We start from the raw sequence: 20,251 nt of genomic DNA on the forward strand, positions 1-20,251 counted from the left end.
CTGATGTGGTTGCAGGTTTATATACCAATCTAACAGGATCTACACCTGAAGGGCTTTAGCTGTTTAACCAGTTAATCTTTCAATAGACTCTGGTGTGGCTTCTCAACACATATATATATATATATATATATAGTGTGTGTGTGTGTGTTTGTGTGTGTGTATACAGTACAGTGTGTGTGTGTATACATGTATATATATATATATATATATATATATATATATATATATATATATATATATATATATATATATATAATGTATATATATATATATATATATATATGTGTGAGAGAGAGAGATTAATTTAATATGATAGATAGATAGATACATAGATAAGTACCAAGCACACACATCTTCTGAAATGTTTTTGGAGAATAAACCCACAACGGTGTATAGAGAACATGCACAAAAACTCAGCACAGGTGGCAGCAAGCCGAGCTCAGGAAGGAGGCAGGGGTCCTGGATCTGTGAGGTGGCAGCGCTTCCTGCTGTGTCATCCTGTAATAGATCAGCAGGTGTAACATTTGAAGCTTTGCACATTGTGATCAACTGTGTTTGTATTTTAGGAAATGAATGTTCTCAGATGTGTGTATGTGCATGGATACACTGTAAAACATGATAGCTCCATTATGTTTTGTAACCTTATTTCTTTTTTTTTTTTTTTTAACTTTAATCGTCATGACACTAAGTTAGACTCACATATCAAAGCAGCAGGTAAAACTGTATTTATTTTTTATTTAGTATAACATTTAACCATCTTGAAATGCCTATATGTTGTATGTTGTATGTATCAATTTATGTAATTTGTTAAGAGAGTTTAATAATATTTAATGAATTTTCACTTCAGATAAGCAGTACAACAGTAGAGCAGTAGGATTAGAGGATGTGTCAGTACTGCACATGTTGGAAGGGGCCTTGAGTTTACTGTGGACCAAAGCCATACTGACTCAGCAAGACTGCCTGCACATGTACAGCACAAATAAACAGAACAAAGTCTGTATGCTGAGGTTGTCTCTCAGCACAGGCAAATAAACACACCAGAACAGCCCTCATACACAGAAATAACAAATGTACTGGCTTTAAGTTCTCCTTCCATCACACAGTCTTTATCAAGGACACCCAACGTTTCTTCTCTTTTCTGATATAAATGCTCTTAATGTAGTTTTAACACTTAAAACTTTCATATATTTAAAAAAGGTTACATCTATTTGTGGGCCTTTGTTGAAAATTTCCCATAAAGTCGCAAGCACACGATTGTCTATGTTTTCTTTTCTATGTTGTAGCATTAAGACTTTTTCACCAAATCTGTTGCAGCATGACAATGCCCCTGTGCACAAAGAGTAGTCCATAAAGATGTGGTTTACCAAGTCTGGTGCTAAAGAAGATGAGTAGCTTGTGGAATGCAGCCAGCACCGGAGCACCAAACATTGGATCCCAGTCACAGAACAGGACCCACTAATGAACAACCAGAGAAGTACTCAAGTCTTTATTTTCTCTTTGCAAAAGTTTTGATCTGTTGAGTCTATGAGCACACATTAAATGTGGCAATTTGAAGCATGATTACAAAACACTACTTTAAATTGTTTAATTACGACCATGTGATAATGATTAAGCATAATGCAATTAACTATCATTAAAAAACATATCAGTATATGAATATTATCATATATTATTTTCTTATCCCAATGTTTGTAAGCAAGGAAATTTTATAAATGTACCTTTGCAAATTTTAGTAGAACTCTAATATAGGTACATGGGAACATGCACTCCTCACTCTGTTACAAACATACACAAACACAAATGTGCTATATTTAAACAAAAACGTGACTCACACAGTAATAACGTGTGTAATTATTTATTAAGCCGTATCTATATCAAGTGTTTTTACAGACGAAATGCAGAAGAATGGGATCTTTAATGAAGTTCAAAAAGACACTATTTTTTTAGAAAGACATTTGATTAGCAATCTAGCTCTCTCTGGTGTTAAATTTATGCATTACAGAGATTTGTCTGGCAACATTTCCAGCCAGGTCTTTTACAGAACTCCATCCGAACGCAGCCCTTCTCTCCAGATGCTAGAGGGAACACATCCAGAAATAAAGACATTGAAGCGAGGATAAATTAAGTGATGTTACGATGATTATATACTCCAAATATTTTTTATAACCCAAAATCTACATTTCAATTGAAGTCCATCAAAAATGGTCATGTTTTATTCTTTGTTGAATCACTTCCCATCACTAGTGAAAGATTTACAGATGAAATCTACCTTTAACATAATCACGTGAGACACAATTAATATTTATAAAGACTTGTATCGCTTATTTGAGTAGCTTTTGTGTAACACTTATGTAACATTTGTGCTGAAGCTTAGCTTAGTACAGTTAAGTGTAGTGATACATACATCTGGTGTAACACGCCTGCTGAACTTTGCTTGCGCAATGCAGGACCATATTTCTCACCATTAGGAAATCCTCCCCATAGCAGTCAATTTTATATTGTGCTGCAACACCTATGGATCAATCATTAAAAAAATTCATGAATCACACTCAATATCTCGATGTCTCAAGAACTCATCCACAGAACAGAAAGAGTTAATTGCCTGGGTGTTAACAGTCAGCAGTATTATTTAAAAACCACAGTAAACTGTTGGCTTTAACAATACAGCTGTATTTCTTACAGTCTCATTTTTCCATACTGCCACAACTGTCATTTTGTTTTAACTTTAAAAACACACACACACACACACACACCCACACACACACACACACACAACCAAAACAGTAATCCAGCTGTTGAGATGTTTTCACAAGAACAGTAGTAATAACCAGGATAATAATCTTCAAAACTATGATATTTAGAACTGTTCAAAAAACAAGATAGTGCCGCATTATCAGTTGTTTGTGTTAGCAATCAAATAATGTATTATTGCTAGATAGATAGATACAAAACCCCAGGGAAACTGAATAGGATTTTTTAAAGTAAATATACAAAATGTGATTCCTGTGAGCTTTAAAAATCTGTTAAGTGCATTGAATATATTACATTTTAGAGTTCATTTAGTCTGTAACAAAAAAAAACCAACACAGTTGTAATCCAAAATCCAAATTGTACTACTGTAAATAACTACTACTAATACTAAAAATGTTTAATTATATCCATAGAATAAGATTATTATTATTATTAATAAAGTTATCAAGATAGTAAAGTACTAGATTACCAGTAGTATCTAGGCAGAGTGGCAGCAGCACAAACAGCAGAAACCAGACCTTCATCTTCACTCTGTTCTCAGCTCTGTTGGATTGAAACTGAGTACACAGGGAGAACAGAAACTTTATACAGTTTTGGATGAAACATGAGACATGTGACTGAAAACACACACACACACATGCACACACACACACACACACACACACACAGTGTAAATACGCTTATCCACAAAGGCTATAGATGTTGGTTTAGACAGGATTATAAAACATGTCTGCATTTGAAAGAATACACTTTGTGTGAGACAGGGAATAGGGCTACGCTTTTATATTGCACAAGACAAATGAGTCAGCACAAAATAGTCATGGTTAATGATGTATCTGAGTCTCTTTGCTTTCCAATCAGCCCAAAAATCCTATAATAATCACATCATACACATCATTCATTATAATATCAATATTATACAGTTTTCATTCTAATATTATTGCTCACTAAAATTAAGTCTATTTGACTTCTAATTTAAATTGAGTCTTATCTAATAGACAGGTCTGTAACTTTACACAGTATAACATTTGCATTCATCTCTTTATGAAGCTCCATTTGAAACAACATTTTAAAGCAGTTTAGAGTCTGACTTTGGCAACATAATAAATCATAAATTGATTTCCTGATCGTTCAATTGATAAAATGGGGGATGAAATTGTTTATTAATAATAATCTTATTCAATGGATATAATTAAACATTTTTAGTATTAGTGGTAGCCTAGTGGATAAGACGTTGGACTACTGATCAGAAGGTCATGAGTTCGAATCCCAGGACCACCAGGCTGCCACTGCTGGGCCACTGAGCATGGCCCTTAACCCTCAATTGCTCAGTTGTATAAATTGAAATAAATTGTAAGTCACTCTGGATAAGGGTGTCTGCTAAATGACAGAAATGTAAATGAAATCGAATTGCATATGTGCATATATAATAGTGTTCTGTGTTTTGCAGGTTTCCATGTAGGACACAAGGAGTTTAGTGAGCAGTTAACAGCATTTGTTTTACTTGGAAACATGGAAGATACTTTCAAGATTCCGTAAACAAATGTGCCAGTTCTCAACATTTGCAACGCGTTACAAAGAAACACCAACATATTATATATCCAGCTAAATAACTACAATGTGACAGATTCGTTTGCATAAAAACATTCATAATGCCATGAGTACAAGGACAAGATGAACTACAAGAGATACAAGTAACATTTACCATTTTTAGTTATAATAGTTTATTACAGCACAGCTTTCCTATGTTTTTACCTACTGTGAACCCTAACCCTAACCCTAATCCTAGCCCTGCCCAGCGTGCTAACACATTACTTCGGATTTAAAAAATTTTTGTCAGTCAGTAAATTATCATGTTTTTTTTTATGGATCAATCTGATGAAATTGAGTTAGACTTGCATTGTGTGTAGATCAGTGTTGTGTGTTTCCTCTGTACTGAAGCAAAGTGACCTGATGAGAACACTAACCTTAAAAGACATCAGACTGTGCCTATACACAGGATGCTAAAAGGTGCTTTGTGCTTTTAGCATTGTTTACACACAACATTACAGAAACAGAATGACTCACAGTGGCCATATGATACTTAACACTTAATGTCAGTGATGGATTAACCATAGCACAGATTCTAAGTACAAGTTCAAGAGGACCTATGCTCTAAACCTTTTAGATTAAAAAAAAAAAAGTTTAGCATTTTAAATGAGCAATTTATTATTATTATTTTTTTAATTAATTCAATTCAAGTTTATTTGTATAGTGCTTTTTACAATTGACATTGTCTCAAAGCGGCTTTACAGAACATTAACACAAAATTAATGTGTTATTGCTTTGTCAGACAATGTTTTTCTGTATTCAGCCTCAAGAAAGTATTTCCCCATAGACATTATTGCTAATTTTGCTGTATTGCATCATTAAATGTCATATTAGAATATTTTTTGTCTGTCTCCCATTGAATGGCTGAACAATAAATAGCACTGACTATGGAAAGTCAAATAGGTTTTGAACTTTTCTAGAAAACTCTGAAATCCATTAGAAGAACTACCATGATAAGACCGTCTCTTCAAGTTGAACGCTTGTAGAACGTTCAACTGAAATCATCAGCTCTTTACCAGATTGACCTATGTGGGAGAGTGGCCAGAGGTAGCCAGGTCAAAGAAGAGCATGCCTGGAGTTTGCTAGAAGGCATTTGAAAAAATGTGAGAGCTTTTGAAAAATGATTTTGAGCCATTTAGTCCAAAAGCATGTTCTGTTTAGCACAGATGAAAAAACAGTTAACACGATTTCAACCCTTAAAATAGTGGTGGTAGCATAATGCTTTGAGTTTGCTTTTCAGCTGAATAAACTGAAAATATTGTTACCTCCAAGGGGAAGAGGGATGGAAGCCGATAAAGCAAATTCTTTCTGTTCTAGACATCCAGATATCTATGAGTGTATAAGATGAAAATGTTCATCAAATTAGGAACAATGACTAAAAGCACAGGGAAAATAAAATATAAAAGGGATGGCTTAAAAAGAAGAAGGTTTGTGTTTTGAAACTTAAAATCTGCGGCATGACCACAAAATTGATCTAAAAATATATTTAAATTTACTATCAGCAATCAGCAAAAAGACAAATAATTACTGAGGGGTAAATACTTTCCGGAGGCATTGTGCTTGTTAGTTAGTTAGTTAGTTAGTTAGTTAGTTAAAAAGACACTTTTTTAATGTCTGGAAAATTTGAAAATAGAGTGGAAGTGTTAACATTGCTGCTTTCCATAAAGATAAGTTTAAGTAGCTTATGCTAGCTAGTGTTAACGAGTTCAGTTAAATTTTATTTGTAAAGCACTTTCAACAATGGATATTGCCACAAACATTTACAGGATCGTCCCTGTGATTTTACTGATTGCTTTTGGTGGTGTGTTTCTCCTAGGAAAGTGCCATTTTTCTTAACCTGCAGGCTACTGTTAAGAAGAAAGCAAGCCACTAATCCATTATTTGTCGGGACTCATTTCCTGAACGAATAAGTTTCGAGTCATCTTATTATATGATTGATTTGTTAGTCCAACATCAAACTTGCCTCGTTTATGCTATGTGTCAATAGGCAAAAATGATGACAGAAGCACATTCTTTGAGTTTTGTCGTCTTTCGCACATAGTACGTGCATTTCTCAGTAGGATTTCTATTATTGTAAATAAATCATTAAGATAAAGCCCGCATCACTTGTGCTCATGAAGTATAAACACTTCTTTGTTCACCATTATCAGCTTTGTTGTTATAAACTGTCTAAGCTGTAGATTAAATCACCTTCACCTAAGCACCTTTCCTGAATTGTGAGAGAACTAAAATGCTATGGGTCATGTGAATATATGAATGAATTACCGAGTCATAGGTGCTGTTTTTTTATCATATGTTGTCTCATATCTGTAGGAATGGAATTGATCATAGAGTATTTATACACCATGGACTATGTTTATACAATGAAATCGCTTGTTATCTTATAGTTACTTACAGCATTTTTAATTGATTGCACCACATGATTGAATCATAAATGATAGATTATTGATATTATACTACAGTAAAGCAAAAGAGTATTTATCTTGTCAAATTTTAGCAAGTAGATCATAAAGAAGCAGTGATATGATGTGCATGTTTATAACCAATATAAGGACTCACTGTTCCCAAGAACATGCAGGTAAGCAAATAAAATGATAGCATTATTAAACTCAAATGTCTAAAATGTCTTGTATATTAGTTGTAATAATATTCATTGTAATAACAACATATTACTCAAATCTAACTTAATTCAATATTATTATAGTGGAATAGCTCTTGTAATCTGTTTTTGACTTTGATATCTATTAAACTTTTGTTGAGGTTACAGATTATACAGCCAGGGCTGGAGGTGCAATGTCCTTTATTGACCCGCTGTGACAGATTTCACTGAAACTGAACTCCACATCAGAAATCAAGGTTCATAGTATTCTGTATTTACAGATAACTGTATTGTCATAAAGTGAGAGGATACTAAGATGACAAATAGCAACACTGATTTATGTTCACATACTACAATTACTGATAAAAAAGAATGGCAATTCAGAGTAAAGAAACTACTACCAATAATATTTATAATAATATATAGAAAAATAAACAATAATAATAAACATTTTTTATACATATTTATAATTTCCAGGGTCTCAGAATATCAGAGAGAAAATAAGTAAAGTTATTATTTTTTTTTTAACAATAATTAGTACACTTTCCCATCTTGTCAATGGGATAAATATTGAGTCTTTGTCAGTCAATGACATGGCTGGTCAGATAACATCAGAAATTTTAGGCCACCTCCTGGTTGTCAGTACCAAGAGGATTCATGATGTATATTGTCCTTGTAACTACCAGGAATGGTGGATCAACTTCACCTCTACTAGAACATGGTGAAATGCAGAATTTGCTTTTTAGATAAAAAGGGGCTGGGAAATTTTTAGATTTGTAAACATGCAGCAGTATTTTTAATCAAAATTTAAAAAGAAATTGTAACAGCCCAACCCACCTTTTCCTTTTCCAGGCTACCAGAGGGAGCCCTTGGCAGAGTACTGAGGACTTCCTGGCCATGCTGGTTATTTCCGGATTACTTCCTGTATTTAGTATATTTAAACAATGCTCATGCCATTAGAGAATGCAAAGTGTTGTTAGTCTTGCTACTTGCTAAGCTGTTTTTTTTTTTGCGATTTCCGTCATTCTTTCATGTGATTTACCTTATGCCAATTGTTTGTTTGGATTAAGATTTTGGATTGTGATGATTGCACTCTTTTGCTTATTTTGTGTTCAGCCTTCAATAAACTCTGCATATTGATCCCCTATTGTCATCCTCCAGCTCCATTTGTGACAAAAACATAAAAAGACTGCACTTCACCACAGAAAACCCACTGTCAGATGGAAGGACAAGATTAACAGAAGGACAAGGTAGTTTAGCACCAAGGTCAGCTCCGCTGGGACAGAGTGCAAGGCAGAGTGGCCAAACTCCTCCCAAAAGCCGATGGGCCAATCAGGAGAGCCAGGCTCAGAAGCTAGGGAAAGGTAAAAGGATGGATGAAACTCATGTGCTGTCTCCCTCTGCTGTTTTTTTTTCAGAATCATTTGGATGACAGACGCTTCTGCTACTGCTGAGCCCTCGCCACGCTCCTGTCAAGGCGACCTCACCCCTGCTGCTGGCGTCCTGTCAAGGCGACCCCCCCTGCATAACCCGAGAGTCAACATTGGTCTGCACTGCATTTTGCAACACCTTGACTGCCCAGGGACATATGCCCGGATTCTGTTTGTCAAATTCAGTTTAATACATCAATTCTGGAAATTCTCCACTCCAAACTCCAAGCTCACTATACCCCCTGCCATCTGTCAGTGGATCACCAGCTTCCTGACAGGCAGAAACCAACAGGTGAGACTGGGGGGTGTTACCTCCAGTATTCGGACAATCAGCACTGGTGCTCCTCAGGGATGTGTCCTCCCCCAACTGCTATTCTCCCTCTATACCTATGACTGCACTTCAAGTGAACCAACGGTTAAACTCCTGAAATTTTCAGATGATACTACGCTCCTTGGTCTCATCCAAGATGGCGATGAGTCTGCATACTAGCAGGAGGTGAAGCGACTGGTGCAGTCAGAACAGACTAGAGCTAAACACCCTCAAAAATGTGGAGATGATAGTGGACTAGTAAAGTAAAGACACCTCAACACTACTCCCCCTCACAATACCCAACAGCCCTGTGTCATCTGTGGAGTCCTTCAAGTTTCTGGGCACTACCATTTTCCAAAACCTGAATTGGTGCCCCCCTGCCCACTTCCCAGGACTTGTACCATACCAGAACCAGAAACCAGGCAGGAAATCACTACTGGCCCTTCACACCTAGGACACAACCTCTTTCAGCTCCTCCCTTCTGGCAGGCACTACAGTGCTTTGTTTACTAAAACTGCCAGTGAAAACTGAAATTTTGTTTGTTTGTGAAGTTCTGACCTTCTGTATGCAGGACTAGAAGTTTGACTAGAAATTGTTATTAGTAGAGATTGTTTGTATAAAATATTATAGGGGCAAAATGCCCTGGTGCTCCAGCGAGGCTCCCATGCAGCTTCAATCCATCTTTATAATCCTTACCACGACACTCAGTGTGGACTCACCAAGCTTGTGGCAAAGGACGACGTGGTTGCATTTCTAGATACCATTGAGCATACCGTGAACCAGGAGGGCTGGCCAAAGCGGGACTCAGTTGATGAACTTGCCCTGTTGTTCAGCAGGGAGAAGTTGCTGGTGTATTATGCCCTGAACCAGAGGACAGTCAAGATTACGACTTGGTAAAACAAAAGGTCATCTGGTCTCACATCAACTCTATGGGCAATTTTCACAAGTGGCGGTATGATTTGACGAGTAACCCCTGGTATTACAGGTAAAAGGGGTAAAGATGGGTCACTGCCCTCAGCATACTTCCTTGTAAGAAACGGCCTCCTATGACACCACACAGAGAGGAGAGGGGAACCCTGTGGCCTATTGGTTGTACCACAGCAGCACCCCCCTTCTCCTGCACCTAGCTCACTCCAACCAACTGAGGGGACATCTAGACCCCAGGAATACCTGGCCAGATCAGTTTACCTGGCCAGGCATGAATGCTGAGGTGCTAGCTTTCTGCCAGGCCTCCCCCCAACATCTTCTTTTCTGTGCCAGAACTCACCCATCTGGTGCAGCATGAGATCAAAACCCCTCCTGGGATAGTGGAACAACAGCAGCCATACTGGGTCCCAGAAGCCCATCACCTTCATTGGCATCATTAATGGCATCATTCAGGAGTCCAACAGCCCATGGTCCAGCCCCATTATGGTGGTGCAGACGCCGGACGGAACATTCTGAACTCTGTAACGACTTCCAGAGGCTGAATTAGATCTCTGCATTTGACAGCTAGCCCTCCCCCGAGTGGACAACCTTTGTGGAGCGCCTGGGGTAGGCCTGGTCTATCTCCACCTTAGGTCTCACCAAGGGGTATTGGCAGGTTGCCCTCACACTGGAAGCCAAACCCAAGACAATTCGATTAAATTAAATTTAAATTTATTTTTATAGCGCTTTCAACAACATTGTCTCAAAGCAGCTTTACAGAACATAATAAACATAATGTTAATTTTTTAATTTGTTAATTTTTTTTTTTAACATAATGTAATATTTATACAATACATTTATACGAAGATTAATATACTATAATTAATATTAGACTTATGACCAATGACCAAGCCTGAGGTGACTGGGGCAAGTTAAAACTCCCTTAGTTGGTAAAGGAAGAAACCTTGAAAGGAACCATACTCAAAAGAGAACCTATCCTTATTTGGGTGACAGTAGAGGGTGTGATTATAAATTTACAGTCTGTGGGTCAAGAATGCATGAACTAGCTTATCAGCATCATAAACTGATGTTTGCTTGGCAATATTTCTAAGGTGGAAAAGTAATATTTCTGCCTTATCAGATTTTAACAATAGAAAATTACAGGTCATTTAGTCTTTAATATCATTAACGCACTCTGTTAACCTAGACAATTTAGATATTTCATCTGGTTTTGATAAGATATGCAACTGGTATTGTCAGCATAACACTGGAAGCTAATCCCATGCCTTCTAATGATATTTCCCAAGGGAAGCATGTGTATTGAGTAAAGCAGAGGTCTGATCCTTGAGGGACTGATCCTTGAGGGACCCCATAATTAACTGGCAATAAACTGGAGGATTCATTAAATCTTAAAAATGGTATCGATCAGACAGGTGGGATCTAAACCAACTTAAAGCCTGTCCCTGAATAGCTGAGTAGTTTTGTAAGCAGTCTAGGAAAATGTTGTAAACTATAGTGTCAAATGCATCACTTAGATCAAGTAGAACTCAATAGCGACATGCAGTCTTAGTCCGAAGCTAAAAACATGTCATTTGTAATTTTAACAAGCACAGATTATGTGCTATGATGTGGCCTGAAACATGACTGAAACTCTTTAAAGATATTGTTCTCCTGCAAGAAGGAGCACAGTTGAACAGACACAACCTTTTCTAATATTTTGGACATACACAGAAGTTTTGAATCGAGTCTGAATTTTGATAGTTCCTTAGGATCTAAATTAGGTTTCTTAATAAGGGGCTTAATAACTACCAACATGAAGGATTTAGGGACGTGACCTAAAGATAAAGAGGAATTAATAATATTGAGAAGAGGCTCACCAGCTGTATGTAACATTTCTATCAGTAATTTAGTTGGAATGGGATATATCAAACATGTTGCTGCTTTAGCTGTAGTAATAAGTTTATATAGCTCTTCCTGTCCTATACTTGTAAAGCACTGTAGTTTTGAGTATAGAGCTTTAGGTGAGACTGGGTCACAAGATACTGTCACAGGGGTTGAACATCAACTTTTTTGTTCCTGATACTTTCAATTTTGTCAGTGAAGAATATTATATAGTCCTCACTACTGAACTGTGAAGGAATAGTATTTTTAGCCACTGTGCTAATTAAAAACCTGGGATAGTTTGGGATATTTTTAGAGTTTTCTCAGGTGCTCACCCCTAGCAGCTTTTAGAGCCTGTCTATAGATGGACATACTGTACTTGTATGCAATTCTAAAAACTGTTTTAGATTTCTACAAAACATTTTTCTCCACTTTCGCTTGAGGTTACGGGTTTCTCTTGAGGGCCTGAATATGACTATTATACCATAGTGCAGGTGTTTTGTCTCTGACCTTCTTTAATCGGAAGCATGCGTCTTTTGTGTTAGTGAAAAGAGTGCCTACGCTGTTAGTCATTTCGTCTAGATCAATTGCATTTAAGGGTATAGTAAGAAGTTGAGTCAGATCAGGCAGGTTATTTGTGAATCTGTCTTAAGTGGTCGGAATAATAGTTTTACCAAGTTGATAATGTGGTGAGACATAGTTAATCTGTTCTACAGGTAGTGTGTACAGTATGAGGTACAGTAATAGTCTGTGATGTCATCACTTTGAGGTATGACACCTCTAGATCCTGTTCTCTGATTAACAATAAGAAAATCACTAAAGATTGTGGCAACACCAACTCCATGACCAGTGTGATGAGGCTCATGCTTATAGATATATCCTGATGGTGTTTTCACAGGAGAAGAGCACCCTGTCCTCTATTTCCACTGGCCCCTACCGAGAACTACACTGTGTTGGTGCAAGAAGCTCTTGCAATCATCAGGGCCATCGAGGAACTCTGTAATTACCTAGCAGAAAGACGCTTCACCCTCACCACCAGCCACACCTCCCTGCTGTGGATGTCAATTTCAAGGTGACAAGGAATTTAACAGGCAGCGGAACAGCCTCTTTGGATATAATGCCGGGATCCTACATCAAGTACGTGTGGGAGGCACAAATGATTTTCCAAAAAAAAAAAGCTCATTCTCTTTGGAAATTAAATGAAGTATTTTCCAAGTGCATGAGGGCTGTTTACATTCATCTCAGAAATCTTTAGGCTTTCATAGGCTCATAATTCACAACAACTTACATTGATGTTGACAAATTCAAGAAAAACAAATGGATTACTTATGTAATGATTTATGAAGTACAGTAAATCATATCATTTCACCTTGACAATCATCAGACTCAAATTAAACACATGAGGGAGATTTTGGAATGATGTTTCTGTTGATCTGTATTGTAAGAAATAAAAAATGCGTTGTGTAAAAATAAGACGATGATGTTGAAGATCTTAATGAAGAACAAGAGGTTTATTCCAGCCTAGCAGTGACAAAATACATGACGTACTTTGGGTGCGTCAGAGTCAGTAAGAACCCCGAGCAAATCCTGCTCAAGCATTATATACAGTTTTGCCTTTTGGTAATTTAAATGAAGTTCCGCTTTGAATGTGTATTGAGTCTAAGAACTGACTGTCTCCCAAATTGTTAAAAACAACAGTAAGTGCTTCATTAATAGGAGTTAGCCATTAACAGAATGCTTGATTGCCTTTAAAAGCTTTTCCTTCAAGCAATTTTTACATTCATTTCCAAAATATTTATTTAAAATGAAAAAAATAAAATAATAATCTGGGGAGAAAATCTGCAGTTTTGATTTTACCCACTAGAGAGCACACTCCATTAAACTGGTAAATTAAACAAAATTGTATAAAATCTCATTCCAGGCCACTCGACTTTCTAGAGATTTAGGGGCTTGATGTTCAGCCTGTTTATGCCACTGAATAACTAAGTGACCTGGTGCTTAATTTGCTCAATTGAGCTGTGATTGGAAACTAAAACAGGTTAAACTTTCATTTAACAGATGCCTTTATTCAGAGCAACTTACATTTTTCTTATTTATTCAACTACGCAATTAAGGGTCTTAATCAAGGTGTTTGGTGGTCCTGGAATTTGAACTCACCACCTACTGTAACAATGCCTTAGCCAATGAGCTACTACTAACCCTGGTACCATATAGTCCACTTATTTTATCTTATATTATGTTACGAGAAAAAAAAGTTTAATAAAAGTTTATCCTAGGTTTGTGCAGCATAGTGCTTCTGTTCCAGTCAGTTCTCTCACAATCAGTGTGACCTGGATAGAGGAAAGTCAGTTCTCACTGGTCCTGACCTGAATAGAAAAACAGAGAGGAAATGTAAAACATGAACATATTAGACTAAACTACTACTTTAGTGAATTTATCTGAAATTCTGATTTTCCAGTAAGACCTTTTTTCTTTTCAGAATATTCTCAGGGATCAGTAAACTTATCTATCTACCTATCTGTATATACAGTGCCATGCAAAAGTATTCATACCCACTGAACTTTTCCACATTTTGACACGTTACAACCACAAAGAAAAATGTATTTTATTGGGATTTTATGGAATAGACCGAAAGAAAGTGGCACATAATTGTGAAGTGGAATGAAAATTATAATTTATTTTTTTATTTTTTTTTTTTTTTACAAATAAATATAAAGTGTGGTAAGCATTTGTATTCAGCCCCCTTTACTCTGATACCCCTAACTAAAATCCAGTGAAACCAACTGCCTTTAGAAGTCACCTAATTAGTAAATAGAGTAGTAGTGTGTAATTTAATCTCAGTATAAATACAGCTGTTCTGTGAAGCCCTCAGAAGTGTGTTAGAGAACATTAGTGAACAAACAGCATCATGAAGACCAAAGAACACACCAGACAGGTCAGGGATAAAGTTGTGGAGAAGTTTAAAGCAGGATTAGGTTATAAATTAATATCCCAAGCCTTGAACATCTCACAGAGCACTGTACAATCCATCATCCGGAAATGGAAAGAGTATGGCACAACTGCAAGCCTACCAAGACATGGCCGTCCACCTAAACTGACAGGCCGTGCAAGGAGAGCATTAATCAGAGAAGCAGCCAAGAGGCCCAAGCAGCCATGGTAACTCTGGAGGAGCTGCAGAGATCCACAGCTCAGGTGGGAGAATCTGTCCACAGGACAACTACAGTATTAGTCGTGCACTCCACAAATCTGGTCTTTATGGAAGAGTGGCAAGAAGAAAGCCATTGTTGAAAGAAAGCCATAAGAAATCCCATTTGCAGTTTGCGACAAGCCATGTGGGGACACAGCAAGCATGTGGAAGAAGGTGCTCTGATCAGATGAGACCAAAATTGAACTTTTTGGCCAAAATTCAAAACATTATGTGTGGTGGAAACCTAACACTGCACATCACCCTTGAACACACCATCCCCACTGTGAAACATGGTGGTGGCAGCATCATGTTGTGAGGATGCTTTTCTTCAGCAGGGACAGGGAAGCTGGTCAGAGTTAATGGGAAGATGGATGGAGCAAAATACAGGGCAATCTTAGATGAAAACCTGTTAGAGTCTGCAAAAGACTTGAGACTGGGGCAGAGGTTCACCTTCCAGCAAGACAATGACCCTAAACATACAGCCAGAGCTACAATGGATACATATTCATGTGTTAGAATGGCCCAGTCAAAGTCCAGACCTAAATCCAATTGAGAATCTGTGGCAAGACTTGAAAATCGCTGTTCACTGACGTTCGCCATCCAATCTGACAGAGCGTGAGCTATTTTGCAAAGAAGAATGGGCAAAAATTTCATTTCACTCTCTAGATGTGCAAAGCTGGTAGAGGCATACCCCAAAAGACTTGCAGCTGTAATTGCAGCAAAAGGTATTGACTCATTGGGGCTGAATACAAATGCACGCCACACTTTTCAGATATTTATTTGTAAATAATTTGGACACCATTTATCATTTTCCTTCCACTTTGTTTTGGTCTAAATTAAATTTTTGTTTGTGGTTGTAACGTGTCAAAAAGTGAAAAAGGTTCAGTGGGTATGAATATTTTTGCAAGGCACTATGTGTGTATATATATATATATATATATATATATATATATATATATATATATATATATATATATATATATATATATAATGTGTAAAGATAGATAGATAGATAGATAGATAGATAGATAGATAAGATAAGAATTTTGGTAGCAGTGACATCAAGTCTACCTATGTGCAACTGAGCAAAACAAAAATCTAGTGAAAATTGTATAAAAAGATACGTATATAATTAATAATATATACGTTTCTAAGTTCTGTTCATGGTATTCAGTGCAGTAATTAATGTGTAGCACATACATCATATTTGTTAAGCAGCAACTGAGAAAGAAGGAATGATACTTCTGCTTAGTAGTGTACAAAGGTGAGCAAACTGCATTTCTGGTTTATTAACTGTTCTATTAACTTAAAAGTAATAGTCATTGTTTACACTTTAACACAAGACAGTGGCAGTGTTTTTTAATGTGTTTCATAACTATGAACGGACGAATTTGGATGAAATCCCTAGCCCTGAAATATTAATAAATCAGTCACTGCAGTGTGAGAGAAGCAGTTAAGTGAGAAGGATTAGAGAATAATGCTCATTTGAATGAATGTTATTAAAAACAGAAATGATATCTGTGTTGCTTATGCATTATACAATGCCATGCTCTGCCTAGCTTAGTGAAGCCTTTTAAACTTGTATGAATTTAATTGAAATCAAATCAATTTGGTTTTCTATAGCGGTTTTAACAAGGGACATTATAAGAATATATACATAAAGGAAAGAAATGATCATTTTATTAAAAAGAAATATCCCTAACACAAGCCAGAGGTGAATGTGCTAAGGAAAAGCTCCCTGAGATAATATTAGGACACTAAAAGGGATCGTATCCTAATCTGGGTGCCACCAAATAGAGCGATTACAAATACAAATGATTTCCCTTTACAGCTGTGTACTATATGGTCAAATAATGCAATTACATAACCAGGAGATTCATTATCATTTTAATATAAAGTCTATCTTAATGAAATGATCAGAGTTCTAACTGTTCACTTATAGAGACTTGAGTGCAAAACTGATCATATCAATCCATGCAGTCCAAAGTCATCTTCATGGATTCTACGTGGTATCATCAACAATCCCATGTGTCCCATGTGGATCCGTCATCAGTAGCATTGAGCAATCTGCAAGTGATGAAAACCTCAACCAGAAGTAAGATAGATTAAACGGGTTCAGGGAGCAGATGTGGTCAGGAACACTGTTATAGAGAGAGACACTTTCTGCAAGCAATGTGCAACTTGAAATATGCACGAAATACGCCAACATACCACGCAATGACTCAACTTGTATGAAAGCAAACGCACTGTGCAGCTCCACTTAATTCTTGCACACCATTCTAGCACTTGCGCTATTCATATATTGTTCACAAAGTAGAGAGGATTGCACTGGCCCAACATGTCCAGACATTAGTTTCGGCTTGTGTGACTTTAAAGTTAGTGGCATAGCTCTTTCACTGCAAAATGCTGGGTTATAAAAATAATAATCCTAAGTCACGAGACCTACCCACTGTCGTGTGTCAGAATACAGGCACAGATCTTCGTCAGTGTCTGTAATTTGCACCTCATATTTCCCCTCTGACATCCCCATGGTACTGTAATGAGATTATATAAATAGGCCAGCATCAGACATTTTTTCGTTTTAGTCATCTCTATATCTCAAATCGACACATTTTCAATGTCTCCTCTTTGCAGTAAGAGAAATCACTCTTTGTACAAATATGAGAAAGCTAGTGTATGATACATGTGTGTACAAGAGAGAAAGAGAATGAGTCAGAAAGAGAGAGAGAGAGAGAGAGAGAGAGAGAGAGAGAGAGAGAGTGAGTATAAAGTAGACACAGTTCTATTCCTAAGAGTAGCCTGGATAATGAATGAGAGGAGAGCAAACTGTCATTCATTCTGCATGTGCAGTGTATTACCTACTTCCCTTCGAGTTGCCAGAAGAAAAGGCTGGATAGCATGCTGCTGTGTCTTAGTGACTCTCCTAACAACTAATGTTCATACCCCACTGCCTACATGTGTTATTCTCAGCCCTGAAGGAAACTTCATTCCTCACTCTCCAGATTAGAAAGAGCTTCTTACCCTTTTGTAACTATACTAGCAATAAAAAGTATCTGTACTATGCTGACAGTTAATGAACAGCGGGGGAAATGCAAACTACAGTAAGTATAATGTAAAACAGAGTCAATTAAATAATATTCATGTATGCTTTTTTTTTTGTATATTAAGAACAAATGAGACAAAAAAATGTAGAATTGGTACGTAAGTAAGGTTGGTACGTACTAACCAAAGCATGTCCTTTGTGTATCATACCAATCTCTCAAAGTGCCTTCATTGTTATTTTGCTATGACCACAGCAGTGTGTAAGAATTTGTCCTCAGTAGGGAAGAACACTGCATGGACTAGAAACACACATAAATGTCTGGCAGGTATAAATTCCCAAAAGATGCCAGTGCAAGTAGAAAGTAGCCTCCAAACATGACACTTCCTCCTCCATCTTTCACTGACTTCTTTACACACTCTGGGCTCTGTCTTTTCCCAGTTTAACACTGAGCATAGTAGACCCAAATAAATGAAACTTGCAATCATCTCTAAGGTGAACTTTGGACCAGTTCTCTTCTACACAACATGCTGAAAGTGTGATGGCTTGCTGGCTGTTTTTTGCAGCACGAGTTGGCCCTCTTATACAGATACATGCAAATAGGAAGCAGAGTGGAACAAGATCACATCAGACCAGTGTGAGAAACTAGTGATGCTCTGTGGCTGCAGATGTGCCGAAGTCATACAAACTACGTGCTTCTACATTTCCTACTATTTTTTGACAGCTGTACATGTATATCTGAACATTTGATCATTTAGGGATCTTTTCTACCTCAGCAGTTTCCATATATTACATCATTAAGCTGGTGGAACATTGCAGTGGTAATACAGTATGGCTGTTGCAGTATGGAACCAGTGTGCAATCCTCAGCTCAGGTGAGTTCATGGAGTTTGGTTTCATTCAGGACTTAGCAAAGACATAATCAAATCAAACTGCTTGTGTTAGTGTAACTCATACACTACTCATTCTTCTACTTTCGGCTATTCCTGTTAGTTGTTGCCACAGCGAATCATCTGTTTCCACCTAACTCTATCCTTGGCATCCTCTACTCTCACACCAATTAGCTACATGTCCTCTTTTAACACCTCTATATATCTCCTCTTTGGCCTTCCACTTGACCTTTTACCTGGCAGCTCCATCTCCAAAATCTTTCTACCTACAGTATATAACTACTCTCTCTCCTCTGTACATGTCCAAACCATCTCAATCTACCCTCTCTGTCCTTGTCCCCAAAACAGCCAACCTGAGCTGTCCCTATGATGTGCTTATTCCTAGTCCTGTCCATCCTCGTCACTCCTAAAGAGAACCTCACCATCCTCATCTCTGCTGCCTCCATCTCTGCCTCATGTCTTTTCCTCACTACTACAGTCTCTAACCCATACAGCATAGCTGGTCTGACTACTGTCTTGTCCACCTTTCCATTGATTCCTGATGACACTCTTCTGTCACACAACACACTTGACACTTTTCTCCACCCACTCCAACCCGCCTGCACTTGCCTCTTCAACTCTTTTCTACACTCCCTGTCACTTTGGCGCTTGACCCCAAAACTTAAACTTCTGCACCTTTTTGACCTCAGCCCCCTGTAACCTCGCTGTTTTACTTCCTTCCCTCTCATTCATACACATGTAATGTCTTACTACGACTGCCTTTCATTCCTCTTTATTCCAAAGCAGACCTCCACCTTTCCAGGTGTTTCTCCACCTGCTTTCTATTCTCACTACAGACCACAATGAAAGCCGCAAACATCACTGTACAGTCCTACTACAGTACCCTAGCTCCTCTCTTAGTCCTACTGACCATCTCTGTACTTTCTCAGAGCAAAAATTCCATTAGTAGTAAGCCATACTACTGCTCACAAATATCCACTTTCTTTCTTAGCCTAGATTCCACTACTCTGTCCCATAGCTTCATTGTGTGGCTCATCAACTTTATACCTCTGTAGTTGCTACAACTCTGCACATCACCCTTGTTCTTAAAGATCAGCACTAGAAAAGTTCTCCATTCTTTTAGGCATTTTCTAACTCTCTAAATTCCCGTTGAACAATCCAGAAACTCCATTGCTGTCTCTCCTAGACACGTTCACACCTCCACAGGTATGTTATCTGGACCAACAGCCTTTCAACTCTTGATTATCCTCAGAACATTCCTCACCTCATCCTTTCTAATCTTTGCTATTTCCTGCACTACAATAATAATGTTCCTCCTGTCATTCCCTCTCAATTTCCTCATTCATCGGCTCCTCAAAATACTCCTACCATTTTCTCTGCACACTCATCTCTTCCTCTGAATGCTGTCCTGAACTTCCTCATTCCTCCAACATTTCCTTATCTTCTTTTCTGCTTACAGATGACAAACTTATCACCCTCCTACCTGTCTCCATGGTCACTTCTGCTGTAGTTTCCCAGTCATCTGAAAACTCTTCCTGACCACCCAAAGCCTGTCTGAATTCCTCACAACATTCTTCCTTTTTTCAACTTGCATCACTTGGTCTTCTTTTCTATCTTTCCTCTCCTCTTCTTCCAAACCACCAGAGACATCTTACACATTGCAATCCG

At 37.6% G+C, this 20,251-nt stretch overlaps 1 protein-coding gene across 1 annotated transcript; it reads right to left on the bottom strand.

The window, feature by feature from the left end:
- Positions 1–1,839: 1,839 nt before the first annotated feature.
- On the bottom strand, positions 1,840–3,379 carry wu:fj16a03 (uncharacterized protein LOC335475 homolog). The gene is made up of 3 exons (XM_060871346.1): positions 3,221–3,379; positions 2,405–2,512; positions 1,840–2,075 (listed from the first exon to the last, which is right to left on the bottom strand). The coding sequence occupies exons 1-3, from the start codon at positions 3,273–3,275 to the stop codon at positions 1,990–1,992; spliced, it is 249 nt and encodes an 82-aa protein (XP_060727329.1). The 5' UTR covers positions 3,276–3,379; the 3' UTR covers positions 1,840–1,989.
- Positions 3,380–20,251: the final 16,872 nt, after the last annotated feature.

Source organism: Tachysurus vachellii, chromosome 6 (assembly GCF_030014155.1).
Source record: "Tachysurus vachellii isolate PV-2020 chromosome 6, HZAU_Pvac_v1, whole genome shotgun sequence".
In the NCBI taxonomy this organism is placed as follows: domain Eukaryota; kingdom Metazoa; phylum Chordata; class Actinopteri; order Siluriformes; family Bagridae; genus Tachysurus; species Tachysurus vachellii.

Coding starts and splice junctions, on each gene's coding strand:
- wu:fj16a03 (XM_060871346.1), bottom strand. CDS start 3,275: ATGAAGGTCTGGTTTCTGCTGTTTGTGCTGCTGCCACTCTGCCTAGAT. Junction 2,513..3,220: donor ACTCTGCCTAGATACTACTG/GTAATCTAGTAC, acceptor ATTGATCCATAG/GTGTTGCAGCACAATATAAA. Junction 2,076..2,404: donor GCAGGCGTGTTACACCAGAT/GTATGTATCACT, acceptor TGTTCCCTCTAG/CATCTGGAGAGAAGGGCTGC.